At 53.2% G+C, this 26,521-nt stretch overlaps 1 protein-coding gene across 5 annotated transcripts in view; it reads right to left on the bottom strand.

Moving 5' to 3' along the window:
* Positions 1-26,521, bottom strand: part of CSMD2 (CUB and Sushi multiple domains 2) — a 350,153-nt gene that overhangs the window by 79,929 nt on the left and 243,703 nt on the right. For all 5 annotated transcript variants that reach the window (XM_032132060.1, XM_032132059.1, XM_032132058.1 and 2 more), the window contains 8 exons: positions 21,604-21,806; positions 19,102-19,293; positions 11,704-11,842; positions 11,040-11,227; positions 4,557-4,751; positions 3,703-3,819; positions 1,656-1,769; positions 1,421-1,516 (listed from right to left, as the gene is read on the bottom strand). In XM_032132060.1, the coding sequence (XP_031987951.1) occupies positions 1,421-1,516; positions 1,656-1,769; positions 3,703-3,819; positions 4,557-4,751; positions 11,040-11,227; positions 11,704-11,842; positions 19,102-19,293; positions 21,604-21,806 (1,244 nt within the window). The remainder of the gene's footprint in view (positions 1-1,420; positions 1,517-1,655; positions 1,770-3,702; positions 3,820-4,556; positions 4,752-11,039; positions 11,228-11,703; positions 11,843-19,101; positions 19,294-21,603; positions 21,807-26,521) is intronic.

Raw genomic sequence — 26,521 nt, 5'->3', positions numbered from 1 at the left:
CTCCCAGTCCTGTCAGATCAAGTGATCCAAGCTCAAGTGGTTCCATGCCACACCGAGGTGGCACTTGGTGACGTGGCAGGGTGGGCATGGGGGCACCTGGGTGAAGGTTGGGACCGAAGATCTTGGAGATCTTTTCCAACCTTGATGATTTAATTATTCTCTACTGGAAAAGAAAAGCAGCTGGGATATCCAGAACCTGCTGCCTCCCTGCAGAGAATTCATCATCACATTAAAAGGTTGTTTTGACTCAGGGAAACCAAAGGGTTTGGCAGTGACTTCCCAAAACGTGGGTTTGTCACCCAGGGCAGGAGCCTCCATGGGGAACTCCTTGGGTTCCTCAGCTCCCTGGGCCTCACAGCCATGAAGGAACAGCAACTGGAAAAAATCTTTGGAAAAGAGGAAAAAGGGGGATTTAAGTTGTGATGTTGCCGAAATTGTTGATATTCCTGTGGAGTACTGACAGCCAAAGCAAGGAATGAGTCTGGCAGGTAAGTGAGGAGAAAAACTCACCAAAAAGAGTCCATTGCCAAGGAAGAAGTCAATTAATATTTTCCTCTGAGTTGCTTTAAATTTATGAGTGCTGAGCTAATTAAGAGTCTGGCCAGACAGGTCCCAATTAGGGCTCTTTTCCTCTCGCTTCCCATGCAGCTCTTGCAGAGGGAGGAGGAAACCTTCCCAGATTTCATCCAAACCTTTGCTCTGCTGAGCTCTTTGAAGATTCCAAACACCACCACGGCCGTTTCACACTCATTAGGCAGGAACTCAAGAGAACAGATCCTAAAGACTCCAAAATCCAAACCATGCTTCGCTTCACCCCTGGAGAAGGTTCAGGTCATGCCAGTGTCTGTCCCCTCTTTGCAGCAAAAGCTTGGATGTTCCCACAGATAACTCCAAGGAGCACATGGGTGAGAAATCCCTTCTGTTTTCCCACTGTTCCGTGCATCATTTTCTATTTACTCCCATAAAATCCCCGAGCTGTGCTCACCCAGTGCAGCACAAAGCTGTTACTGAGGGGATCAAGGGGCAGGAGTGTGAGAGCCCCGAGGCTGTGACACGCACAGAGGGAGGATTTCCGAGCTGCCAGATGGGATTTCAGCTGCTTACACCCAGCAAAGTGCTAAAAACGCCACTGGGAAGAATTGCTGCGGGATAAATCTCCGAATTCCCTGCGTGACTCCGGGCACGACGGGGCTGATGCTAATCCTGGGATGTGCAGGATTGAGGCTGAGTGGGAATGAAAGGGCTGAATACGAAGTAGCCACAGCAGCCAGCCAGCCCTGCCAGAGCTCTGCTCCCTAAGGAATCCTAATTCCCTGTGACGCTCCCTGCTCAGAACCCCCAGACACCAAAAGCAGCTCCAGACACTCAGGACACCCCTGGGAGCGACCCGAGGACACTTCCAGAACACACCTGAACTCACCTTGGTAGACAAAGTGGAAGCCTTTGGCTGTGGATTGACCCTTGGAGCTGAATTTGATGAGGATCTGGTTGGTGGTGGCCAACGGCAAAGATTCCCCTGGATGGGGACAACGGAAAACGGGAGACACAGAGGTGACGGAATTAGCAACGCACACGGAGCAGGTGCTGGGTGTCAGCTGTGACAAAGCTGCTTTTCCCAGCAGGGCCAGGGCCAGGGCCAGGGAGCAGCCCCGTACCTGTGTGGGAGCCCGAGAGGGAGCTGAGCAGGCGCGAGTGCTGCGTGGGGCCATCGTGCACCTCCACCACGTCATTGAGCGCCGTCTGGAAAAAGGCGAACTGCCCGAAGAGCACTGCGGGGACAGGGAGGGGGACAGGGAGGGGGACAGGGACAGAGAGGGGGCTGGGACCGGCCACTGCTGTCCCCAGTGTCCCCACACTGCTGTCCCCAGTGTCCCCACACTGCCGTCCCCAGTGTCCCCACACCAGTGTCCCCACACTGCTGTCCCCAGTGTCCCCACACTGCTGTCCCCAGTGTCCCCACACCAGTGTCCCCACACTGCTGTCCCCAGTGTCCCCACACTGCTGTCCCCATACTGCTATCCCCATACTGCTGTCCCCACACTGCTGTCCCCAGTGTCCCCACACCAGTGTCCCCACACTGCCGTCCCCAGTGTCCCCACACCAGTGTCCCCACACTGCTGTCCCCAGTGTCCCCACACTGCTGTCCCCAGTGTCCCCACACCAGTGTCCCCACACTGCTGTCCCCAGTGTCCCCACACTGCTGTCCCCAGTGTCCCCACACTGCTGTCTCCACACTGCTGTCCCCAGTGTCCCCACACTGCTGTCCCCACACCGCTGTCCCCAGTGTCCCCACACTGCTGTCCCCATACTGCTATCCCCATACTGCTGTCCCCACACTGCTGTCCCCAGTGTCCCCACACCAGTGTCCCCACACTGCCGTCCCCAGTGTCCCCACACCAGTGTCCCCACACTGCTGTCCCCAGTGTCCCCACACTGCTGTCCCCAGTGTCCCCACACCAGTGTCCCCACACTGCTGTCCCCAGTGTCCCCACACTGCTGTCCCCAGTGTCCCCACACTGCTGTCCCCACACCGCTGTCCCCAGTGTCCCCACACTGCTGTCCCCAGTGTCCCCACACTGCTGTCTCCACACTGCTGTCCCCAGTGTCCCCACACTGCTGTCCCCATACTGCTATCCCCATACTGCTGTCCCCACACTGCTGTCCCCAGTGTCCCCACACTGCTGTCCCCAGTGTCCCCACACTGCTGTCTCCACACTGCTGTCCCCAGTGTCCCCACACTGCTGTCCCCAGTGTCCCCACACTGCTGTCTCCACACTGCTGTCCCCAGGGTCCCCACACTGCTGTCCCCAGTGTCCCCACACTGCCATCCCCACACTGCCGTCCCCACACTGCTGTCCCCACACCGCTGTCCCCACACTGCCATCCCCACACTGCCGTCCCCACACTGCCGTCCCCACACCGCTGTCCCCACACCAGTGTCCCCACACTGCTGTCCCCACACCGCTGTCCCCACTGTCATCCCACTCATGACCCCACCGCTGTCCCCACCGCTGTCCCCAGCACCACCCCACACATCCAGGCCATGGAGCTGAAGCATTTTCATGGATTCATGGAGTCCCCTGAGCTGAAACAGACCCCAAGGACCGTCGAGTGCCACCCCTGGCCCTGCACAGGACCCCCAGGATTCCCAGCATTCCAAACTGGGATCTCTTTCCCCAGCAGCACAGCCTTTGTCCCGTGTTTCAGCTGCCTTTATTCCAGGCAGGGACAAGGCCTGAGTGACAGCCTGGAAAAACGGGAGCCCTTTATTTATCCCCAAATTCCAGAGGCAGCACCAGCCTCCCCCGGGTTCATTGCCACAACATCTTCCCACTGATTCCCAGCCCACTGGGAATTTTCTGTGACTCATCCCCTTGCCCTGCCCACGGAACACGAGCTGCAGAACTCCACCGAGGGACAGGAGTTAGTTATTAGCTGTAACTGGCACCCGTTGGGTTGAGCTTTGGACAAAACCTGGACAAATCCAGGATTTTCCCTGGCTCCAACAGCATCCAACAGCACCACTTGCTCCTCTCCAATCTGCCTCATCTCCAGTTCTGGATGCAATTGTTAAAAGTTATTATTAAAATGATTACATTTTTAATTTGGATCGATTAAATAACTTTAAAATTATTAAAACCCCAGCAAAGAAGAGTTGCACAGCACAAAAGAATCCCCCCCAAAAAATCCCAAACACGGTACCGTAGTCCTTGGGCACGACGATGGAGTACAGGCACACCTGGCCACTGGTGTAGTTCTGGGGATAATTTGGGGACAGGACAACTCCATCTGAGCCTGTGTACTGACCTCCACAGGGAGCTGCAAGGAAAAGGATCATGGAGCATCCCTGGAGCTGCAAATGTCCCCAGCCACCATTCCCCGCTCCAGGTGCTGCTCCCTGAAAGTTCTCATTGGAAAACTCAGGATTCTCCCAACCCAATCTCGTGCTGGCTCCACATGGAATTATCAAATGGGATTTGCACTGTTCCCCACCCCACAGGTCAGGATGAGCTCCCTTTTCCCACCTTTCCTCAGTGTCCTCCCTGGCAGAGCCTTCCCAAATCAGGGATTTCACTCCTTCCCCCACCAGCTGCCTCTTGATTCCCTTCTCAGATCAAGTCTGACTGCAAACCACGAAGTCAGAAAAGAAAACAAAACAACCACAGGGAAGCCCTAAGGAAAAAAACCCTTTTTTTGGTCACTGAGCTCCGCCCCTGCTCAGGAAAGCCCAAGATTGAGGGTTTGGATTAGCAAGGATCAGGTTTAGCCAAGGTTTAAGCGCATTCCTGACTCCTGCCCTGTGCCAGGGACTCGGGATGTGCCATGTGTCCAGTTTCCTGTCTGTCTCCAAAGAAAGTTAAAAAACCTCACAGAAACCAGCTCCTCCTGTTCAAAGAGCTGCTAAACCCCTGAAAAACAATGAAAACCAATTCCTCTAAAAACCCTAAAAAACTACAGAACACTGAGAAAACCCCTCTGAATTAACAGCCAGTTTTCCACGGGCGAAATGCCGCGGGGGCAGATCCTTCCCCGCTCCCCTTTCCCTCGGGATTTACCTGTGCAGGTGGGACGAGGCTTGTTCCAGGTGGGTTTTCCATCCCCTCCCATGACACAGGTGAGGGTGGGGCCCCCCTCGATGTCGTAGCCCCCGTCACAGTAGAAGGTGATGGTGGAGCCCAGCTTCAGGTCCGTGCCCACCCTGGTGCCGTTCTTGATGGACCCCGGGTCAAAGCAGGACTCGCGGGGGTTCTCTGCAGGGAAAGAATTCCCGCGATTTTTACTGCTCTGGCACAGCTCCTCTGCTGTTTTGATCAGTTGAATGGGAGTTAAGAAACTCCTTGAGAAAGGTTTTTTTTCATTTGGGAATTTCTGGGATTTTCACCCCGTTTGCAGGGTCTGGACTCCAGCTGCTCCAGCCCCTCCTGTGGTGCTCAGCACTGGGAAAGGGAGGCTCCAGTTCCCAGGAGCACCCAAAATCCAAGCAGTGAGGCAAAGCTTTGATTTCACACGATCGCAGGATGGCTGAGGCTGGAAAAGCCTTCCAGGATCATCAAGTCCAAGCTGTGACCCATCCCCACCTTGTCACCAGCCCAGAGCACCATGAGGACAAATCCTATTTGAGATGGGGAGGCCCTGGCACAGAGAAATTGTGGATTCCCCACACCTGGAAGTGTCCAAGAACAGACTGGAGGGAATTTGGAGCAACCTGGGATAGAGGACGGTGTCCCTGCCTACAGAGCTGGATGGGTTTAAGGTCTTTTCCAACCCCAAGCAGTCTGGGATTCTTTAATTTATTCCTCGTGCCACCTCCTTGGACACCTCCAGGGGCGGGGATTCCACTCAGTCCAAGGCCTGAGCACCCTTTCCATGGGGAAATTCCTGCTGCTGTCCACCCTGAGCCTCCCCTGGCACAGCCTGAGGCCGTTCCCTCCCATCCTGTCCCTGTTCCCTGGGAGCAGAGGCCAAACCCCACTTTGCTCCACCCTCCTGGCAGGCAGAGAGTGAAAAACCCTCTGCTCTGCAGAGTTAAAAATCCCATTTCCATATAAAAATTCCAGGGAACACTACAGAGCTGTCAGGACTTGGAGATTTCTTTCCTTCTTCTTCTTCTAAGGGTTTTTTTTTTTGCCTTTTTTTTTTCTTTTTTATTTTTGCTTTTTTCCCCCTTCTTTTATTTTTTTCCCTGCCTGCAATATAATTAGAGGCTTTGATTAATCCTGTTCTTTTGTCATTTGGAAATTGCTCATTAAAGACGAGGGCTCTTCTGAGAGCAGAGGCTCTGGGAACAACCCAAGTGTGGTTAAGCATTCAATCGGGGGCTCTCCGATTTTGGAGAAGGTGTGGAAGGACAAACAGCAAACAGCAAAGCCCACAGGCCTGGCTTTTGCTTTTCTGCTTGAAAAATCCAATTATCCCCTGCTTTCCTGTCCACAGCAGCTGCACCAGGTGATCCAAGTGAACAGGGCACAAAAAAATGGGAATTTTTTTTCCCCAGAGCACCGATTCCCTGTTTTGGGAGCCACGGACTGGTCAGCTCCCACTGCCCGTCACACATTTGGATCCTCAGCCTTTAAATCCTGAAATCCTGGGTTCTCCTAGGGGCAGTGGGGTCTTGATGCACAAATTTTGGATGCTTTGAGCACCACTTTTCCTCCTTTCCTGTTTCCCAACCAGGGTGTCCCAGTTTATCCGTGGGAAGAGACACACGTGAGCCTCGAAGCAGAATTCCCGCAGCTTTCCAAAGCTCTGATCCTCAGGAATATCTTCTTGCAGGAAAGAATCCAACACGATTTTATCCCACTTTTCCCCTGTGTGTGAGCAGCCAGACCCAAACCTGGATGTGATGAGTGTTTGGGATCTTGGGATAACAGAAATTGGGACCCACATTTGTTCCAGTCAGCTCGGATGGACACACTCCCTCCTCATCATCCTTATCCTGGAGAAGGGAGCCCTCACCATTCCTGCCAGTCCGTGGGATATTCCTGAAGGTCATCCCAGCCCTTGGAGGGGACAAATTCCTGCTGGAAATTCCACTGAGGACGAGCAGCTGCACGGCCAGAGGCCACCACGGCTCGGGGGTCACTTCCAAATGAAACACGTGCTCAGCTTTTCCACAGCTTTTCCCACTCCACCAGGCTTTGTTTCTCCAAGCTGCCAACATTCCCTCTTGGAGCGTTCCCTACACCGAGCCCTTTGTCCCTCTCTGGTTTCCCTGAGCAGTCTCAGCGCTGTTCCTGTCACCAGCTGCTCTTCAGGCTGTCACTCCACCTCCCACCCGGCTGTCACAGGCTTGGGCTCAGCCCTTCCTTGGAAAATCACCACGTTCCACGCTCAAATCACTCCATCAGCTGCTGGAGAAGGGTGGGGGTGGATTGCTGAGCCACAGCCCTGCTGATTTTCTGGTGTTTTTCCTCATTTTTCATCATTTCTGTCCCCTCAGGGACACCTCTCATCCTGGAGGCTGCTGCATGCTGGCACATGGAACATTCCCAGTTGAACTGTCCTGATCCCTGATCCTCAGGAGTTGGCTCCAAGGGAGGCAGCAGCTCAACTTCAGGAAATATTTGATATTTGGCTGCCAAAAAAGGGATGTGGGAAAGCCACAGCTTCGCCAGCCTGGGATTTCTTGGGCTAGGAAGTGAGTACAGGATTGCCCGTGCAGAATTCCTGGTTTATTTTCACTTCCAAACTCAAGGACTTTCTCCTGATTAACGTGGATTGAGGCTGCCAAAGGTTTAGAAAGGCATCAAGATGAAAATGTCACGGGAACTGGCTCATCACTCCGCCGAACCCAGGATTTTCTGTGCCTCCCCTCCCCATTCCCAAAGAAAAGCCAGGAGCAAGAGGTCGGGATTCCAGGTGGGTGTTCCAGCGCAGCCTCACCTGCTCAGCCTGGGATTGAGAGCTAAACCTTGGAGCAATCCCAAAATAAACCTTCCAAGATGAGTTTTCCACAACAGCCACCACACACTGGAACAGCACAAATCCTGTTTGAGGTGGGGAGGCCCTGACACAGAGAAATTGTGGATTCCCCATCCCTGGAAGTGTCCAAGGCCAGGCTGGATAGAACTTGGAGCAACCTGGGATAGTGGAAGGTGTCCCTGCCCCTGGATGGGATTTAAGGTCCTTTCCAACCCAAACCAGTCTGGGATTCTTTAATTCATTCCTTATTATGAATTTTAGGACCAAGTGGAGCCTTGGCATCCCTGGGAGTTTGGCTCACCAGGACCTCAGGACACTCCAGGTCCATGGATTCCTTTTCCCAAGGGCCACATCCGATTTCCAAACACATTTTCTGGAGTCAAGCTCCAACTGTTTGAGCAGCAAACAGAGCTGGGTATTTTTAAACAGCTCCCAAGGAATTTCCAGGATGGTTTTCCATGGGGAATTTCCACCTGAAATCACCTGTAAGCAAAGCTGCATTTCTGTGCAGAAGCTCAGGATGGGCAAAATAATTCCAGTGAAATAACAACAACAAATTGGAAATCAGGCTGAGGGTTGGGATTTTTCCTGTTCCTCTGGAAGGGTGAAAAGGAATCAGTTGTGCTTCATTTGCTTCCAATTTCATGGCTCTTCACTCCTGGCCCACAACAGAGCCAGGAATTGCTAAAAAGTGTGGGAAAAATCTCTCACTTGGGAGTCTCCAGCCTGGAAATTCCTTCCTGTCCTTTATCCCAAACTCCTCCTGCTCCTGGGGTCAGCACCAGACCAGCCTGGAGATTCTGGGATTGAGGCAGGGACTGATGGAGAGTCCCCAGTATTCCCAAAATGTGGTAATTTGGGAATGATAATAAATTATTTTAATTTCGGTGTGTGATAATTTGGGAGAAGCTCTCCAAGTAACTCAGCTTCACCAACGAAGGCTCTGCTAAGAAATATCAGTGTGTGAATAATAAAATATTCCTAACGAGGTCTGTGGCTTGTGACAGGCCCAGATACAAACAATTTATTGGAATTCAGCTGCTTCCCTAATAATCTTCACTTCTGGGATTCATCCCAAATTTGTAAGAGAAGCATTTCCTGGCAATGGCAACTCCAAGTGAGCCCCTCACACCAAGGATCTTTTAATGGACTGGAAGCAGCTTTGGAATCTCATCCAGGGGTTCTTCTGTAAGCGGGAATCGCCCACGTGTGACCGAGACCCACAAACACCAGCCTGGTTCAGGAGATGATTCACGGAGAGATCCTGAGTTAAAGCCTTGCCTTTCTGTCCTGAGACACTTCCAAATTCCTGAGGCTCCAGTGGAGCAAGGATTGATGCCTTAGGTTTCAACTTTTCTATTTTCCAAATCCTGCACTGCCCAGTGAGTAACTCTGAAGTTTCTTGTGGCCTGTTCATAACAGGGATTCAGGGGAGCACTGCCAGATGCCTGCTTTGCCCTTTTTCCCCAAAAAAAAAGTCAGGAGAGGACTCCAAACCCCCTCTGAACTTGGAATTCCAGTTGGCAAAGAGCTGAGCTCATTCTTGAATTTTCTTTCCCCCTCCTGCATTTTCCTTCCTCCTTCCATTCCCCGAAGTTTTGGGGGTTTTTTTTGCTTTATTTTTTTCCCTGCCATTTCCCAGCCTTGCATCCCAGGTTCCTTTTCAAAGTGCAGGGGAATTAATGAGCAAATTTCCAACCTCATTCTTCTCTCCCAGCAGTTTGGCTTTGGGGGAGGCACATGGGTGTGACTGCCACTGCTGGAGTGTTTGGGAGAAACAGCCACTCTCATTTAACAGGGTTTTATTTGTTAGCTGCTTTCTGGCTGCCTAAAAACAAAGGGGAAGAGAAAACTGGAATTTTTCATAAAATTCATTCTAATGAGAGCAGAAAACTCCTCATGTCTTGAAGCTGAAGCAGTGCTAAATGCCTTTGTCTTGTAATTTTATAGCTTTATCAGAGGGAAATTCATCTCTTCAGCAGAACCAGCAGGAACTGCCTTTTCCCCAGCAGCCTCTGCTTGGGTAAATTGGGATTTACAGGAACCACGGGCTGAGGAAAGGAATAGGAATTCCCAAACACACAGAAAAAGCAGCACCAAAGCAGTCCCCAGCCTGTGCTGATGCCTTAGGTTTTAACTTTTCTATTTTCCAAATCCTGCACTGCCCAGTGAGTAACTCTGAAGTTTCTTGTGGCCTGTTCATAACAAAGCCTCTCCGGGCCTGCTCTCCAGGGACACCCAGACCATCCTAGGCCCAAAAAGTGTCAACCAAAAGCCTCTAAAGGGAGGCAAGCTGAGGGGAATTACCTCATTAACTGAAGCTTTAATTGGAGAATTCACCCTGCTATGCAAATGAACCAAACCTATAAAAGTGTGAAGAACTCGTGCCCTGCCGTCCACCTTGGGGCCCATCTCGGCAGTGGCCTCTGGCCCCCAGGGTACCTCTGAAGGCCTTTCAAACAAATCCCTGCCTTTATTCCCTTACTCCTGTCCAGGCTCTGTTTTTAGGAGGCCCCTCAAGGCATCACTGCCGTGCCATGGAAGCAAAGCCGCCTTCCACAGGACACCTGAAGCCATCCCTGCCTCTTCCCACACTCCAAACTAATCCACACAGCCCTGAGCAGGCCTGAGGGATCAATTCCTTTCCACCTCTGGGTTTTTTTCTCCCCGGTTTTTAATCCTTTTCTCTCCACTCTGCACAGCCCTGACTCATCAGATCTGGGTTTTCAGAGTGGAATTTTTACTCCAGTTTGTAACTGCTCTGTTCTTCCACCTATTCTACAAACACACACAGGGAATACACCTGCCAAAGCTCCTTTTTCCCCTTTTTTCTCCGTTTTTTCCCCATTCCAGGCCTGTCACTTCCCAGTTCTTTAAGAGCAGTGAGGCCCTAGCACAGGAGAAGCTGTGGCTGCCCCATCCTTGGGGCAAGGCCAGGTTGGATGGGGCTTGGAGCACCCTGGGATAGTGGAAGTGTCCCTGCCCATGGCAGGGGGTGGCACTGGATGATCCGGAATGTCCCTTCCACCCCCAACCATCTGGAATTCTGTGATCTTGTGAAGTTCTGCTCACTAAGGAGGAGACAGAACTGTTTCAATTCTAAAGAAGGATTACACAAAATACAGCCTGGAAATAAAGGAATATTTTCTGGGAATCTAAAACCCTAAAAATTTCCTTCTCTGTTCAGGGAAGTCCCCAGCAGAAGCAGATCCTCAGCCATGTAACATTTTCCACTGGTCTATCAAACTTCTGTGCCCTGGCTCTTCTTCCACCTCCAGGATCCCTCTTCCTGAACTCCTCATTTTCCCTCCATTCCTCTAAACCTCAGGAATGGAAAAAGAGGGAGATATGGATAGACAGGGGAGCTTCAGACAGCACAGAATCCTGGGATATTCCAGTGGGAAGCGATCACCTCCCCTTCTCCCTCCACCTCTGCTTTGGGGCTGACAAAACTACTCCTAAAGGCATTTTTCCACCATGTCCAGCAATTTATTTTCTGGACAATTTCAGCATCACTAGAGCCTCTCCCATTTGTTCCAGCGAGGTGGAATAACCTGGGAACAAGCACAGGAAAAGGCCCAGGTACCTGCAGGGCCAGGGGTGCCCCCAGCGCTCACCTGTGTACTCGATGACGAAGCCGGCGTTGCTGACGGAGGCGTCGCTCCGGAACGCCAGGAAAAGGCTGTTGCTGCTGCTCTCGATCCTCTCCGGGAGCTGGGAGCCGTAAAAACTCCCAATCAGGGGGCTCAGGGAGTCAGGCCCGTCGTAGATGTGCAGAAAATCATAGCCAGGCTCCAGGCTGAAGCTGCAAAGCAAAGGAAGAGAGCTCGGATTAGGGATCCATCCCTGGAGAACTCCAGGTTGAAGTCCTGGGATGTGCAGCCCCAGGGCAGGGATTGATTGCTCCTGCTCCAAAGTTCTGCCAAGCAGCACATTCCTGCTAGCTGCTCCTGCTCCAAAATCCTGCCAGACACATGGGAGGACATTCCTGCCTCCCTTCCACACGTGAGGAACCGAGGAGTGCGGATGGAGTCAGGAGCAGAGAGCCTGAGCCAGAGCTGCTGCACCAAGTCATGTTCTGTGCATCACAGAGGAGCTGCAGCTGGAATATGAGGATCTCCCCCCACAAAAGGTCTGGGAATAGATTATCCAGGGGTTTGGGACAGTCCCACCACCTTTGGGCTGGTTCCTCCCCAGAGGGAAGGACACCCACACCCACACCACGCCACCACAGTCCCCGTTCCCAGTGGTGCCAGTGGCACCAAGGCCTTGGGTACTCACACGTTGAACACCAGGGCAATGACGTAGTCAGGGGACACCGTCAGCTTCCAGTCACACTCCTTCCCTGGGGGATACGGCTCCGGATACTGCGGGGACAGGATCACCCCAGCCGGGCCTGTCAGGATGCCGCCACAGGGAGCTGCAGGAAAACCAGCCCAGGGTGAGGCTTTGGAGCAGAGAGACTTCAAAAGCAGAAAATGGGAAGCAGGAATGGAAAAAGAGGGAGATATGTATAGACAGGAGGGGTTCAGATAGCACAGAATCCTTGGATATTTTAGTGGGAAGTGATTCTGAGGCTCACATGTGACACGAAGTTGTGGTGGCTCTGCCAGGTGAGGGCTCTGCCATTCCAGAGGCGACAGACACACACACAAACAGAGCTCTGGATGCCACCACAACCTTCCTACAATCCAAAAGTGAGGAGCCAGGAGGAGAGAGAGAGATCTTCCACTTTTCTGGAACTCCCTGTCAAGGCCTGTTCGCTTGTAACGAGCTGAAAACACGTCTGGGCCTAAATGGCTCGGTCGTGTTTACTCCACTTCCCAGCACATTAAATGCCAAGCTGATTGAAAAATCAATTATTGCTTTTTTAAAGCTCCAAGTGCCTGCTCGTGTTTCCCACTGTGGCAAAACATGATGGACATTTTTCCTGGCAGCCTTTCTGCAGGCTGCTCGTGAGGGCCGATGCTCCGAGATTCCCCAGATCCACCCTCGCACGTTTGGGATGGGGTGAGAGGAAGGGGGTCTGAGAGCAGCTACGGAGTGGGAAATGAGCTGGGATGGGGCAGAAATGATGGGATAAATCTTGGAAGGATCTTCTGTGAAGGACCGAGCACATGGGATTATCCTGTGGGCTTTTATAAAGAAAAATAGCAGGTAAAACCCAGTGGGGCTGGTCTAGAAATATCTTAATAAAGATTAGAGACCCTTCTCCAAGTCCAAGCATGGAGCAATGTTATCCCTCTGGGACACACCAGGAAATCACAGCACAGACAAGGAAAATTTGGCTGAAAGTCTCCCCAAAAATACCTTGGAAGAACCACCAACCCTCCCCTCAGACGAAGGGGGTCTGAGAGCAGCTATGGAGCGGGAAATGAACTGGGATGGGATAAATCTTGGGCGGATTTTCCATGAAGGAGTGAGCACGTGGGATTGTCCTTTGGGCTTTGATGAGAAAAATATCAAGAAAAACATCAGGTGAAAAAAACCCAGTGGGGCTGGTCTAGAAATATCCTAATAAAGATTAGAGACTCTTCTCCAAGTCCAAGCATGGAGCAATGTTATCCCTCTGGGACACACCAGGAAATCACAGCACAGACATGGAAAATTCGGCTGCAAGTCTCCCCAAAAATACCTTGGAAGAACCACCAGCACCTATTTTGTGTCCATTCACCCTAATTTGAACCCCAAGGGTGCTTTCCCCTCCCAGACTGTAACATCAGGGGAAAACTCCAAAGAAACTAAAATCTAAGGGCTCATTTTTGAAAAGCCTGAGGGAGACAAGTGTTCAACACCCTCGGATTCCTTTGAAAATCCCACCCAGAGTCTCCAAAGGATTTGAAGCAGGAGCTGGACCCAGCCAGTGCTGCCTGGGATTGGGAGGGATGCAGACTTCAAATAGCCCAAACCTCCCGGGGTTCTGCCAGCCCGGATCGTTTGGCAGCTGTGCCACAAAGAGGGGAAAACACATCTGAAATGTTCAATACCCAAATCAGCTCTAAATTTAACACTGAATTCCCCAGGAGGAAGGATGTGTGTCCATGGGGTGAGGACATGGATGTGTGTCCATGGGTCAGGACATGGATGTGTGTCCATGGGGTGAGGACATGGATGTGTGTCCATGGGTCAGGACATGGATGTGTGTCCATGGGTCAGGACATGGATGTGTGTCCGTGGGGTCAGAACATGGATGTGTGTCCGTGGGTCAGGACATGGATGTGTGTCCGTGGGTCAGGACATGGATGTGTGTCCATGGGGTCAGGACATGGATGTGTGTCCATGGGTCAGGACATGGATGTGTGTCCGTGGGGTCAGGACATGGATGTGTGTCCGTGGGTCAGGACATGGATGTGTGTCCGTGGGGTCAGGACATGGATGTGTGTCCGTGGGTCAGGACATGGATGTGTGTCCGTGGGGTGAGGACATGGATGTGTGTTCATGGGTGAGGACATGGATGTGTGTCCATGGGTAAGGACATGGATGTGTGTCCGTGGGGTCAGGACATGGATGTGTGTCTGTGGGTGAGGACATGGATGTGTGTCCGTGGGGTGAGGACATGGATGTGTGTCCGTGGGTCAGGACATGGATGTGTGTCCATGGGGTCAGGACATGGATGTGTGTCTGTGGGTGAGGACGTGGATGTGTGTCCGTGGGTCAGGACATGGATGTGTGTCCATGGGGTGAGGACATGGATGTGTGTCCGTGGGTGAGGACGTGGATGTGTGTCCGTGGGTCAGGACGTGGATGTGTGTCCGTGGGTCAGGACATGGATGTGTGTCCGTGGGTCAGGACATGGATGTGTGTCTGTGGGTCAGGACATGGATGTGTGTCCATGGGGTGAGGACATGGATGTGTGTTCATGGGTGAGGACATGGATGTGTGTCCGTGGGGTCAGGACATGGATGTGTGTCCCTGGGGTCAGGACATGGATGTGTGTCCGTGGGGTCAGGACATGGATGTGTGTCCGTGGGTCAGGACATGGATGTGTGTTCATGGGTGAGGACATGGATGTGTGTCCGTGGGGTCAGGACATGGATGTGTGTCCCTGGGGTCAGGACATGGATGTGTGTCCATGGGGTCAGGACATGGATGTGTGTCCGTGGGTCAGGACATGGATGTGTGTTCATGGGTCAGGACATGGATGTGTGTCCATGGGTCAGGACATGGATGTGTGTCTGTGGGTCAGGACATGGATGTGTGTCTGTGGGTCAGGACATGGATGTGTGTCCATGGGTCAGGACGTGGATGTGTGTCCATGGGGTCAGGACATGGATGTGTGTCCATGGGTCAGGACGTGGATGTGTGTCTGTGGGTGAGGACATGGATGTGTGTCTGTGGGTGAGGACATGGATGTGTGTCCGTGGGGTCAGGACATGGATGTGTGTCTGTGGGTGAGGACATGGATGTGTGTCTGTGGGTGAGGACATGGATGTGTGTCCGTGGGGTCAGGACATGGATGTGTGTCTGTGGGTGAGGACATGGATGTGTGTCTGTGGGTCAGGACATGGATGTGTGTCCGTGGGGTGAGGACATGGATGTGTGTTCATGGGTGAGGACATGGATGTGTGTCCATGGGTAAGGACATGGATGTGTGTCCGTGGGGTGAGGACATGGATGTGTGTTCATGGGTGAGGACATGGATGTGTGTTCATGGGTGAGGACATGGATGTGTGTCCATGGGGTCAGGACATGGATGTGTGTCCGTGGGTGAGGACATGGATGTGTGTCCGTGGGGTGAGGACATGGATGTGTGTCCATGGGTCAGGACGTGGATGTGTGTCTGTGGGTGAGGACATGGATGTGTGTCCATGGGTCAGGACGTGGATGTGTGTCCATGGGGTCAGGACATGGATGTGTGTTCATGGGTGAGGACATGGATGTGTGTCCGTGGGTCAGGACATGGATGTGTGTCCATGGGTCAGGACGTGGATGTGTGTCCATGGGGTCAGGACATGGATGTGTGTCCATGGGTAAGGACATGGATGTGTGTCCGTGGGTCAGGACATGGATGTGTGTCCGTGGGGTGAGGACATGGATGTGTGTCCGTGGGTCAGGACGTGGATGTGTGTCCGTGGGTCAGGACATGGATGTGTGTCTGTGGGTGAGGACATGGATGTGTGTCTGTGGGTGAGGACATGGATGTGTGTCCGTGGGGTCAGGACATGGATGTGTGTCTGTGGGTGAGGACATGGATGTGTGTCCGTGGGGTCAGGACATGGATGTGTGTCTGTGGGTGAGGACATGGATGTGTGTCTGTGGGGTCAGGACATGGATGTGTGTCTGTGGGTGAGGACATGGATGTGTGTCCGTGGGGTCAGGACATGGATGTGTGTCTGTGGGTCAGGACATGGATGTGTGTCTGTGGGTCAGGACATGGATGTGTGTCTGTGGGTCAGGACATGGATGTGTGTCCGTGGGGTGAGGACATGGATGTGTGTTCATGGGTGAGGACATGGATGTGTGTCCATGGGTAAGGACATGGATGTGTGTCCGTGGGGTGAGGACATGGATGTGTGTTCATGGGTGAGGACATGGATGTGTGTCCGTGGGTCAGGACATGGATGTGTGTCCATGGGTGAGGACATGGATGTGTGTCCGTGGGTCAGGACATGGATGTGTGTCCATGGGTGAGGACATGGATGTGTGTCTGTGGGTCAGGACATGGATGTGTGTCCGTGGGGTGAGGACATGGATGTGTGTTCATGGGTGAGGACATGGATGTGTGTCCATGGGGTCAGGACATGGATGTGTGTCCGTGGGTGAGGACATGGATGTGTGTCCGTGGGGTCAGGACATGGATGTGTGTCCGTGGGGTGAGGACATGGATGTGTGTCCGTGGGTCAGGACATGGATGTGTGTCCATGGGGTCAGGACATGGATGTGTGTCCGTGGGTGAGGACATGGATGTGTGTCCATGGGTCAGGACGTGGATGTGTGTCCGTGGGTCAGGACGTGGATGTGTGTCCATGGGTCAGGACATGGATGTGTGTCCGTGGGTCAGGACATGGATGTGTGTTCATGGGTGAGGACATGGATGTGTGTCCGTGGGGTCAGGACATGGATGTGTGTCCGTGGGTCAGGACATGGATGTGTGTCCATGGGGTCAGGACATGGATGTGTGTCCGTGGGGTCAGGACATGGATGTGTGTCCCTGGGGTCAGGACATGGATGTGTGTCCGTGGGGTCAGGACATGGATGTGTGTCCGTGGGTCAGGACATGGATGTGTGTTCATGGGTGAGGACGTGGATGTGTGTCCATGGGGTGAGGACATGGATGTGTGTCCGTGGGTCAGGACATGGATGTGTGTCCATGGGTCAGGACATGGATGTGTGTCTGTGGGTCAGGACATGGATGTGTGTCTGTGGGTCAGGACATGGATGTGTGTCCATGGGTCAGGACGTGGATGTGTGTCCATGGGGTCAGGACATGGATGTGTGTTCATGGGTGAGGACATGGATGTGTGTCCATGGGTAAGGACATGGATGTGTGTCCGTGGGGTGAGGACATGGATGTGTGTCTGTGGGTCAGGACATGGATGTGTGTCTGTGGGTCAGGACATGGATGTGTGTCCGTGGGGTGAGGACATGGATGTGTGTCTGTGGGTCAGGACATGGATGTGTGTCTGTGGGTCAGGACATGGATGTGTGTCCATGGGGTCAGGACATGGATGTGTGTCCATGGGTCAGGACGTGGATGTGTGTCCATGGGTCAGGACATGGATGTGTGTCTGTGGGTGAGGACATGGATGTGTGTCCGTGGGGTCAGGACATGGATGTGTGTCCATGGGTCAGGACATGGATGTGTGTCCATGGGGTGAGGACATGGATGTGTGTCTGTGGGTGAGGACATGGATGTGTGTCCGTGGGGTCAGGACATGGATGTGTGTCTGTGGGTGAGGACATGGATGTGTGTCTGTGGGTGAGGACATGGATGTGTGTCCGTGGGGTCAGGACATGGATGTGTGTCTGTGGGTGAGGACATGGATGTGTGTCCGTGGGGTCAGGACATGGATGTGTGTCTGTGGGTGAGGACATGGATGTGTGTCCGTGGGGTCAGGACATGGATGTGTGTCCGTGGGGTCAGGACATGGATGTGTGTCTGTGGGTGAGGACATGGATGTGTGTCCGTGGGGTCAGGACATGGATGTGTGTCTGTGGGTGAGGACATGGATGTGTGTTCATGGGTGAGGACATGGATGTGTGTCCGTGGGTCAGGACGTGGATGTGTGTCCATGGGTGAGGACGTGGATGTGTGTCCGTGGGTCAGGACATGGACGTGTGTCCATAGGTCAGGACATGGATGTGTGTCCATGGGGTCAGGACATGGATGTGTGTCCGTGGGTCAGGACGTGGATGTGTGTCTGTGGGGTGAGGACATGGATGTGTGTCTATGGGGTCAGGACATGGATGTGTGTCCGTGGGGTCAGGACATGGATGTGTGTCCGTGGGTCAGGACATGGATGTGTGTCCATGGGGTCAGGACGTGGATGTGTGTCCATGGGTGAGGACGTGCATGTGTGTCCATGGGGTCAGAACATGGATGTGTGTCCGTGGGTCAGGACGTGGATGTGTGTCCATAGGTCAGGACATGGATGTGTGTCCGTGGGTCAGGACATGGATGTGTGTCCATAGGTCAGGACATGGATGTGTGTCCGTGGGTCAGGACGTGGATGTGTGTCCGTGGGTCAGGACGTGGATGTGTGTCCGTGGGTCAGGACGTGGATGTGTGTCCATTCCATGGGCTCAGTACAGGGATCTGTGTCCATGAGCCCAGGCCAGGGGTGTGTCTGTGTGCCCAGGCCCTGTGTCCATGTTCCCAGGCCAGGCCCTGTGTCCGTGTGCCCAGGCCCTGTGTCCGTGTGCCCAGGCTCTCTGTCCGTGTGCCCAGGCCCTGTGTCCGTGTGCCCAGGCCAGGCTCTGTGCCCGTGTGCCCAGGCCAGGCCCTGTGTCTGTGTGCCCAGGCCAGGGATGTGTCCATGTGCCCAGGGCAGGCTCTGTGCCCGTGTGCCCAGGCCAGGCCCTGTGTCCGTGTGCCCAGGCCAGGGATGTGTCCATGTGCCCAGGCCAGGCCCTGTGTCCGTGTGCCCAGGCCAGGGATGCGTCCGTGTGCCCAGGCCAGGCCCTGTGTCCATGTGCCCAGGCCAGGCCCTGTGTCCGTGTGCCCAGGCCAGGGATGTGTCCATGTGCCCAGGGCAGGCTCTGTGTCCGTGTGCCCAGGCCCTGTGTCTGTGTGCCCAGGCCAGGGATGTGTCCATGTGCCCAGGGCAGGCTCTGTGCCCGTGTGCCCAGGCCAGGCCCTGTGTCCGTGTGCCCAGGCCAGGGATGTGTCCATGTGCCCAGGCCAGGCCCTGTGTCCGTGTGCCCAGGCCAGGGATGCGTCCGTGTGCCCAGGCCAGGCCCTGTGTCCATGTGCCCAGGCCAGGCCCTGTGTCCGTGTGCCCAGGCCAGGGATGTGTCCATGTGCCCAGGGCAGGCTCTGTGTCCGTGTGCCCAGGCCCTGTGTCTGTGTGCCCAGGCCAGGGATGTGTCCATGTGCCCAGGGCAGGCTCTGTGCCCGTGTGCCCAGGCCAGGCCCTATGTCCGTGTGCCCAGGCCCTGTGTCCGTGTGCCCAGGCCAGGGATGTGTCCGTGTGCCCAGGCCAGGCCCTGTGTCCGTGTGCCCAGGCCCTGTGTCCATACCTGTGCACGTGGGCGGGTCTGGCTGCCAGAAGAACCTGTTCTCGATCTGCACACAGATGATCTGGGCCTCCCCTTGCAGGGCGTAGCCGGGGTTGCACTGGAAGGTGATGGAGTCCCCGGCCTCTTTGCTGTCCCCACTCCGGCTCCCGTTCTGGGGGATTCCTGGGTCATTGCAGGAAGTGGCCGTGGAAACTGAAGGGAATGAAAAGCACATCTTGAATATCGATGTTTATTTAACACCAGGCCTGCAGCACCGGCTGTCCTGAGGCTCTGTCCTTACCCAGCCATCCAGGCCGTGCTTGTTCCTCACCCCTCCTCCCCCTGACACAAAAAGTGCCTCTCCCTTTGCTCTGAGCATCTGCCACTCCAGCTGGGAAAGGCTCTGGGGACCAGCAAGTGCAAGAGCAGCACCCAGGGAGCAGCTTTGATACGGAATTGTGCACACGGCTGTTTACTCCATCAGCCCAGACACCCATTGATCTCCCACGGAGTTTTTGGAGAGTTCTGTGGCAGGCACATGCTGCAAAATCAACTCAGCCACCAGCACTTCACACCTTCCCCTGAGTGGCAGAGAAATTTAGCCTCAAGATCTGTGAAGCACCAAGCGTGACCTTTCAGAAATGTGTTTGTTTCCCTCCCAGACTTGTTGCTGCCTCTCTTTGAGGTCTGAGATGTCCCCGGAGCTGGGGACGGGCGAAGCTTCGTTGCTGCCTGAGCTCAAGGTCTGCCAACACCACAAGGATTTACCAGCAGGGAAAATCCTGGAGTAATAGGAGTTTTGCAGGCTTATCCACCTCATTAAAGCTCCCAAGATCCCAAAGTGGACAGGTCTGAGCTCAGGTCTGGCTGCTTAGTCACACCTGCTGAACAAAGGCTTTGAGCAGGAGCAGTCAATAAAGCCCAGCTCCAGATCAGGAGCTTATTTCCTGCTAAGTTGATGAGAGTCTGTTACACCCAGGCAGTTTAGAGAAAGCTGCTCTTGAAAGAGCCAGAGGAAATCCCTCTCTTTCTGTGCAGCTGGAGATAAGGAAGTTAACAGCCCGGGCTGGTCCTTCCCAGCACAAAACCTGGCAAAAAAACCCGGGATGGCACCGCTGTGCCGGGTGGCACAAAGCTCTGCCTCTGTCTGGCTCATCCCAAAGGTCTTAAATCCAGCAGAAATTCTCCCCGAAATGCTGGCTTGTTCCCCCAGGCAAGCAAGGCACCCTGCACAGAAAGTTATGGAAAAAAAACTTGGGAAGATGTTTCAATGTGTCTGAATCCAGGGAAAGTCACTCACATCGTCACTCACCCAACCACTCCCTGTTTATTATCACTCCAAAACAACTGCCCAAACCTGGAACCCTCTGAAAATACTGGAATGTATCACCCCAAAGAACTGAAATGAATGTGGCTGCAGGGCTGAGGTGCAGGTGAGAGCAGCCAGGACTCAGGAATGCTGGACTGGAGCAGGGACAGCCCTGCAAGCCCAGGGAGTTTTTTGTGCCCTACATCCCAAGGGACCCAATTTGGGGGGGGGGGGGGGGGGGGGGGGGGGGGGGGTGGGTTAAACAGATTTGGCTTTCAGGGCCCACTGCCAGCCCCTCCCAGGAAACCCGGGGGAAGCTGCCAGGGTGAAACTGAGGGGCCTGGCGTGGAAAATTGCTGGAATTCCTTCTTGTGCATTCCAGGGCTTTCTGCTTCATGCCTCGCTGCCGAATTCCCCACTCTGAGGGCAGAGGGGGCACAGAATTCACTGCCAGCACAAAATACATGAGATTTTCCCCTATTTTCAGAGTCTGCAGCCAAAAAGGGCTGGGAGACGCAGAAGTCAAGGAATTTGTGTATTTGTCAAGTCAATATTTCCAAACGGAGTTTCGATTTTCCAATTCCAACCCAGCCACGAAACAAACAGATCCTTCGAAGGGAGCAAGCAGAACTGAGAAGTGGCTTGTGAAGGCAGCAATAATTACTGTCCACAACCCTAATTTCAAACCTCTGACTGCTCAGCAAATGATCCTCACAGGATGGAGCTCAGGGAAGAAAAACTGTGCTAATGCAGAGCTGTAAAATAATGGATTTCCTGCAGACTGATGTTTGTGCTGCCCAGGAAACGAGGGGGTTCCCAGCTCGCAGGATGCACAGTTCACTTTTTTCAGGATCATTTCAGTGGGTTTAGTCCACGAATTCTGGATTTTAGTTTCATCAATATCAACCTGCTTTGGGTTTTGTGACTTCTTCTCTTCACAGCAACACTGCAAGTAATTCTTTCTAAGTTATATAGTGAATAGATGGAATTCAGTGGTAGTTAAGTGATCAGTGGATCGCCTAATGAGTTCATTTTCTGTTTATTTTTTATGAAAGTGACTCTAAGCGTCCACTGCAGTGTCACCTGCTCACCCTTTGGATATACCTGGAATCTCTGCCCAGCAAAGCTGGCTTTGGTTGGATTTTCCCTGTGGGTTTGGTTGGATTTTCCCTTTGGGTTCGGTTGGGTTTTTGAGGAATCCCCGCACATCCCACCTGAGAACTGGATGGCAAAGCCCTGCTTGCTGGTGAAGAAGTCGGTGTTGAACTGCAGGATGACGGAGTTGAAGGTGCTGTGGATGTCCCCTGGCAACCCCGAGCCGCTCATCTCCTTCAGCAGGATCCCGTTCTCCACTGGCCCGTCCCAGATCCGCAGCACGTCGTGGAACTCCTCGGTGTGGAATACCATGAAATGCAGCCTGCGGGGCAAAACCGACTGGAATTCACAGCTGGAATGGGATTGGTGCCCAATTCAGGCAGCCAGGCCCACAAGGAATGTGCTGTCTCATCTGGAATTCAGACCTGGAATGGGATCTGTGCCCACCTGAGGCAGCCAGGCCTACAAGGAATGTGTTGTCCCATCAGGAGTTCAGACCTGGAATGGCATTTGTGCCAAATTCAGGCAGCCAGGCCCACAAAGAATGTGTTGTCTCATCCAGAACTCGGCTTGGAACAAGGATTCCAGCCTCATTCCTCCCTCATAAATCCCATCCATAAGCAAAACCCAAGAGGAATGCTGATGTCTTCCCAGAAACTGGGCTCTTTCTGAGCAATCCTAAAATTGGCTCCTGTCCTGGAAAAATGACTGGTCTCTCCTTGTTCAGGAACAAGGCAAAGGTCCGAGGGCCCGTTGTGGGCAGTGGAAATGTCCTTCAGCTGGAAGAATCCATTGGTTTTCCAGCCAAAGGAACTCAGACACTGCAAAGAGCAGCTCAGTGAAGGAAAAGCAGGAAAACTGCAGCAGAGGGGGATAGGGGCTGATGGAGAGGGGATTTTCAGGTAGTGATAGGACAAGGGAAAGTGAAGGAGGGCAGGTTTGGATGAGATTTCAGGAAGGAATTCCTCCCTGTGAGGGTGGGGAGGGGGTGGGATGGAATTCCCAGAGAAGTTGGGGCTGCTCCTGGATCCCTGGCAGTGTCCAAGGCCAGCCTGGACAGGGCTTGGAGCAACCTGGGATAGGGGAAGGTGTTGGGGTTGGAACTGGATGAGTTTTAAGGCTCCTTCCCACCCAAGCCATTCCAGGATTTCTCTGCAGTTTCACTGAGCTCTGGAACAGATAAATGCTGAGAAATTTATTCCAAAACAAGAATGAGGAGAGAAAATGTGCTGAGGTCCCTTCAGACACCTCACACCCCTCACCCATTCCCACCTTGTCCCTGCTCTGCTCACAGCAACACCTGGGCTGTCCTTTGGCTTTTTTGCTGGAGCAGCTCCCTGGGAAGAGCCAGCAGCTCCTGATAAATGCCCTGATTTGGGATCACCTGCACTCAGCTCAAGGAATTTGCTCCTGGCACTGAGCTGATCCCAGGTACTGGAGGGAAAAGGGAAGGAAACAACCAATGCCACTCTGAATTAAAGCAGCATCAGGCTGGCAAAGAAACTCCTTAACCCTGAACCAGGTGTGAAGCAACCCAGAAAAAGGGGCAGAAAGGGAGGGTGGGCAACAGGTGGGTGCCAATTCTGATGCTGGATTGCAGCACCTCCGGGATTCTGATGTATTTCAGGAAGTTCTGGATGTTGCAGAACGGGGTTTGGACCAGCAAACAGAGGAACTTCAGCAGGGAATAAAGAAAAGTGAAGCAGCCAGAGCTCCAAAATCCACAGCAGGAAGGGAAGGGAAGGAAAACAAGAGTTAAGAAGGTGGGAGATGACACTGAACTCCCAAGGAGGGGTTTTATTTTGATGCTCTGAAGGGATTTCATTCCCTTCCTCTGGATTTTACGGTTTGGTCTGTCCTGGAGAGGCGGCTCAAGGCCTTCAGCCAAGGCACTTCCACAGGGAATTCCTCATGGAAAGCTGCAGGAGGCCTCATGGTGAGGGAATTCCCTCTGGAGTCTGTGCCAGCAATGGACCCAAGGGGATGGGAGAAATTCCATGCCCAGCTGAGGGCTGGTGGCACTTCAGGACAGGACAAACGTGGTCCCAACACATCCCTGGTGGGATCTCACCCTGCTCATCCCCACCCAGGCCTGGCTCTGCTGTGGGAGGATGGGGAGCAGATGGATCCAGGCTTTGCCAGGAGCTTTGGGATCTTCCCAGGTCGGAAGAACCATCCAAGGACAAGATCCTGCCCTGGTTATGGTGACACCTGAGGGGGTCACCAGCTACGGGCTGCAATTCCTGAGTCATGGAATGTCCTGAGTGGGAATGGACCCACAGAGATCATCAAATCCAACTCCAGGCCCTGCAGACATCCCAAAATCCCACCCTGTCCTGAAGAGAGGAGGGAGCTCTGGCAGCCTTGGGAATGTGCCCATTCCCTGGGGATGGATCAGGGGCTGATCCCTTCTATTCCTGCACTCAAATCCCACCTGGAAAGGAGGAATTTCCCTGTCCCTGTTTGTCATTGCCCCGTTTTCCCTCTGGCACAACAAAATCAGGCCGACGATGGGAAACTCAACCCCAGTGTGAAAAGGGGACAGAAACCCAGAAATGGAGAAAATCTGTAAAAAAAAACCCCATCAGGTGCTGTGCTGAAATCCCTGCCAGCCCACAGAGGCAAACAGGGAAGCTCTCACTTTGCTGCTTTCCCATTTATCTGGGGCAAACATAAATACATCAGGGAGAGCCATAAAAAAAAAGGGGGAGAAAAAAAAAGCCCCAGTGCAAAATCCTCAGCAACAAAACCATGCTCCCAGAACCTGGGAGAAAGCAAAAGAGCTGAATCATAAATCTCCCAAGCAGAGACCTTGAGCAAAGAGAAATAAAGGCAGGCTTGAGGAAAATCAGGATGGATGGTGCAGAGCTGTTCTCCACGGCTGCCTCGGCCTGATTGCGTTTGTTCCCAGCCTTAACTGGGCCCAGTGAGCCAGAACTGCTGGAGAAAACTCATCCCTGGAGACCTTGGGATCAGGGAGAGGCTGCCAGAGGTTGAGCTGGGGTGGGGGAGAACACCGAAACCAGGGCTGCCTGAAACACCCCGATTTATGTGAGAAAAACCAAGTTCAGGCTGTGCCAGGGGGAGAAAACCTCGATGCAGGTGCTCCCAGGGCCAGGCTGCCCAGTGCCAGTCAGGGCAGGATCTGTGGGATATCAGATCTGGAGTTCTCTGGAGCAAATCCATCTATTCCACAGGCACATCTCAGCTTTGCCCTCAGCCTGACGTGGGAGAGCAGGCAGAGCCTCTGCTTCAGCAGACAATGGAGGGGGGAAGGAGTTTTATTCCTGCACTCTGACAATCCCAACTTCCCAATTACAGGCATGGAAATGCAGCAAAAAAAAGGGCAAATTAGAAATTGGGGAGATGATATAAATATAAATATAAATATAAATATAAATATAAAAATATAAATACAAATATATAAAAATATAAATATAAACATAAATAAATATAAATATAAATATAAATATACATATGGAGAGAGGGGAAGTTCTGCCAGCTTAGCAAGGAGAGCCCAGCTCTGCCCTGAGAGTGTGAACAACCCTTGGGGAGCTCTTGCCAAAGCTCCCCAAAACCCCAGTGACCATCCTGGGGTCCTTCCTGGTGATGTTCCCCACCCAAGCTCTGGCCATTCCAGCTTGGCTCTGCTGTGCAAGGCTGGGAACCCCTAAAGCCACCACCTTCCACCCCAGCAGCAGTCTGGGGGTGCCCACTGCCCCCCTCTGCCCCAGAGAAGCTTCCCCAGCCTGAAAGCTGTTCAAGATCCTGTCCCTGGAAGGTGGGATATCCCAAAAGGCTGGAAGTGGCCACATTGCCAAGGCTGCCAGAGCTCCAGGAGCTTTTGGACAATGCACAGGGTGGGGTTTTGGGGGGTCTGGGCAGGGCCTGGGGCTGCACTGGATGATCCCTGTGGGTCCCTTCCAACTCTGGATATTTCCTCACTCCCCTTTTTGGGATGAAAGTCTGGAAAGTGGAAGCTGTCAATACCCATGGAACTGGGATTCATGAACAATATCCGTGGATTTTTACAACACTGGGATCAGGGATGGACCACAACCCCACCTCTGCCATGTCTGTGTTCCCTGCTCCCAGCTGGGCAAGGAATTTCCATCCATTTTCCAGCACTCCCTCCTCCTTTTCCTCCTTCCCAGCTCTGCCAGCCCAACCAGGTCACTCCACTGGTGATTTTATCCACGCCTGTGTTTGCACACGCCCCAAATTAATCCCTCTCCAGGAGCACCCCTTTCCCTTCCCTGGCACTGAAGTGCAGACTCATTTTTCTCCCTGTCTCGCCCTCCTCCCCTTCCCCTCGTGCTGTGCAGATACAGCTTCATTCCAAAAGCTCTGGTGATTAATTTCCATGTAAGTTATAAACGAGAGCTTTATACAATTGTATCATGCGTGAAGAGGATTATTTTTCCAATGGATTACCATAAAAATGAAGTTGCTGGGAATGTGCTCTCTCGACTCCCCTGAGATCATCTGTGCTGCTGGAGCTGGGAAAGGAAGGGGCAGGGAATGGGAGCTCTGATCCCTGGGAAAGGAAGGGTCACCGAGTGTGGGTGACTCTGACACCTCCTGGCACCTCTTCCTTCCAGTCCTGGCCCCTTCCAAGCCTTTGATTGATCCCAAATCTCTGCTCATGTGGGTGCTTTCAGGGATTACAAGAGGAAAGTTGCTGAAGCAGCCTTTGGATGGGGGGGGGAGGGGAGGGGGAAGGGACCTCTCTGCTCTGTCCTATAAAAATCTTTGCCAGGAGAATAAAAATAGAGGTGGAAGTTGCCTGTGCAGGGATTCAACTGCTTGGGCCGTGCTTTTTCTCCTCTGGTCACACCCAAACCCATCCATTACTGAGCCATTCCGAAGGGCAGTGCTAATGGAGGGAATTTCTACATGAAATACAAATGAAAACACCGGAGCAAAGCTGTCTCCAGCAGAAATCCAGGGGCTAAAAACCAGCACAGAGCTCCCCCTGAGGGCCAGGCTCTGCTGGAGAGCTGATGGGTGCTGAGGCAGCAGGGAGGATAAAATGGG

The sequence above is a fragment of the Corvus moneduloides genome, chromosome 23, assembly GCF_009650955.1.
Source record: "Corvus moneduloides isolate bCorMon1 chromosome 23, bCorMon1.pri, whole genome shotgun sequence".
Taxonomy (NCBI): Eukaryota; Metazoa; Chordata; class Aves; order Passeriformes; family Corvidae; genus Corvus; species Corvus moneduloides.
This window is presented reverse-complemented; position numbering and strand designations above follow the sequence as displayed.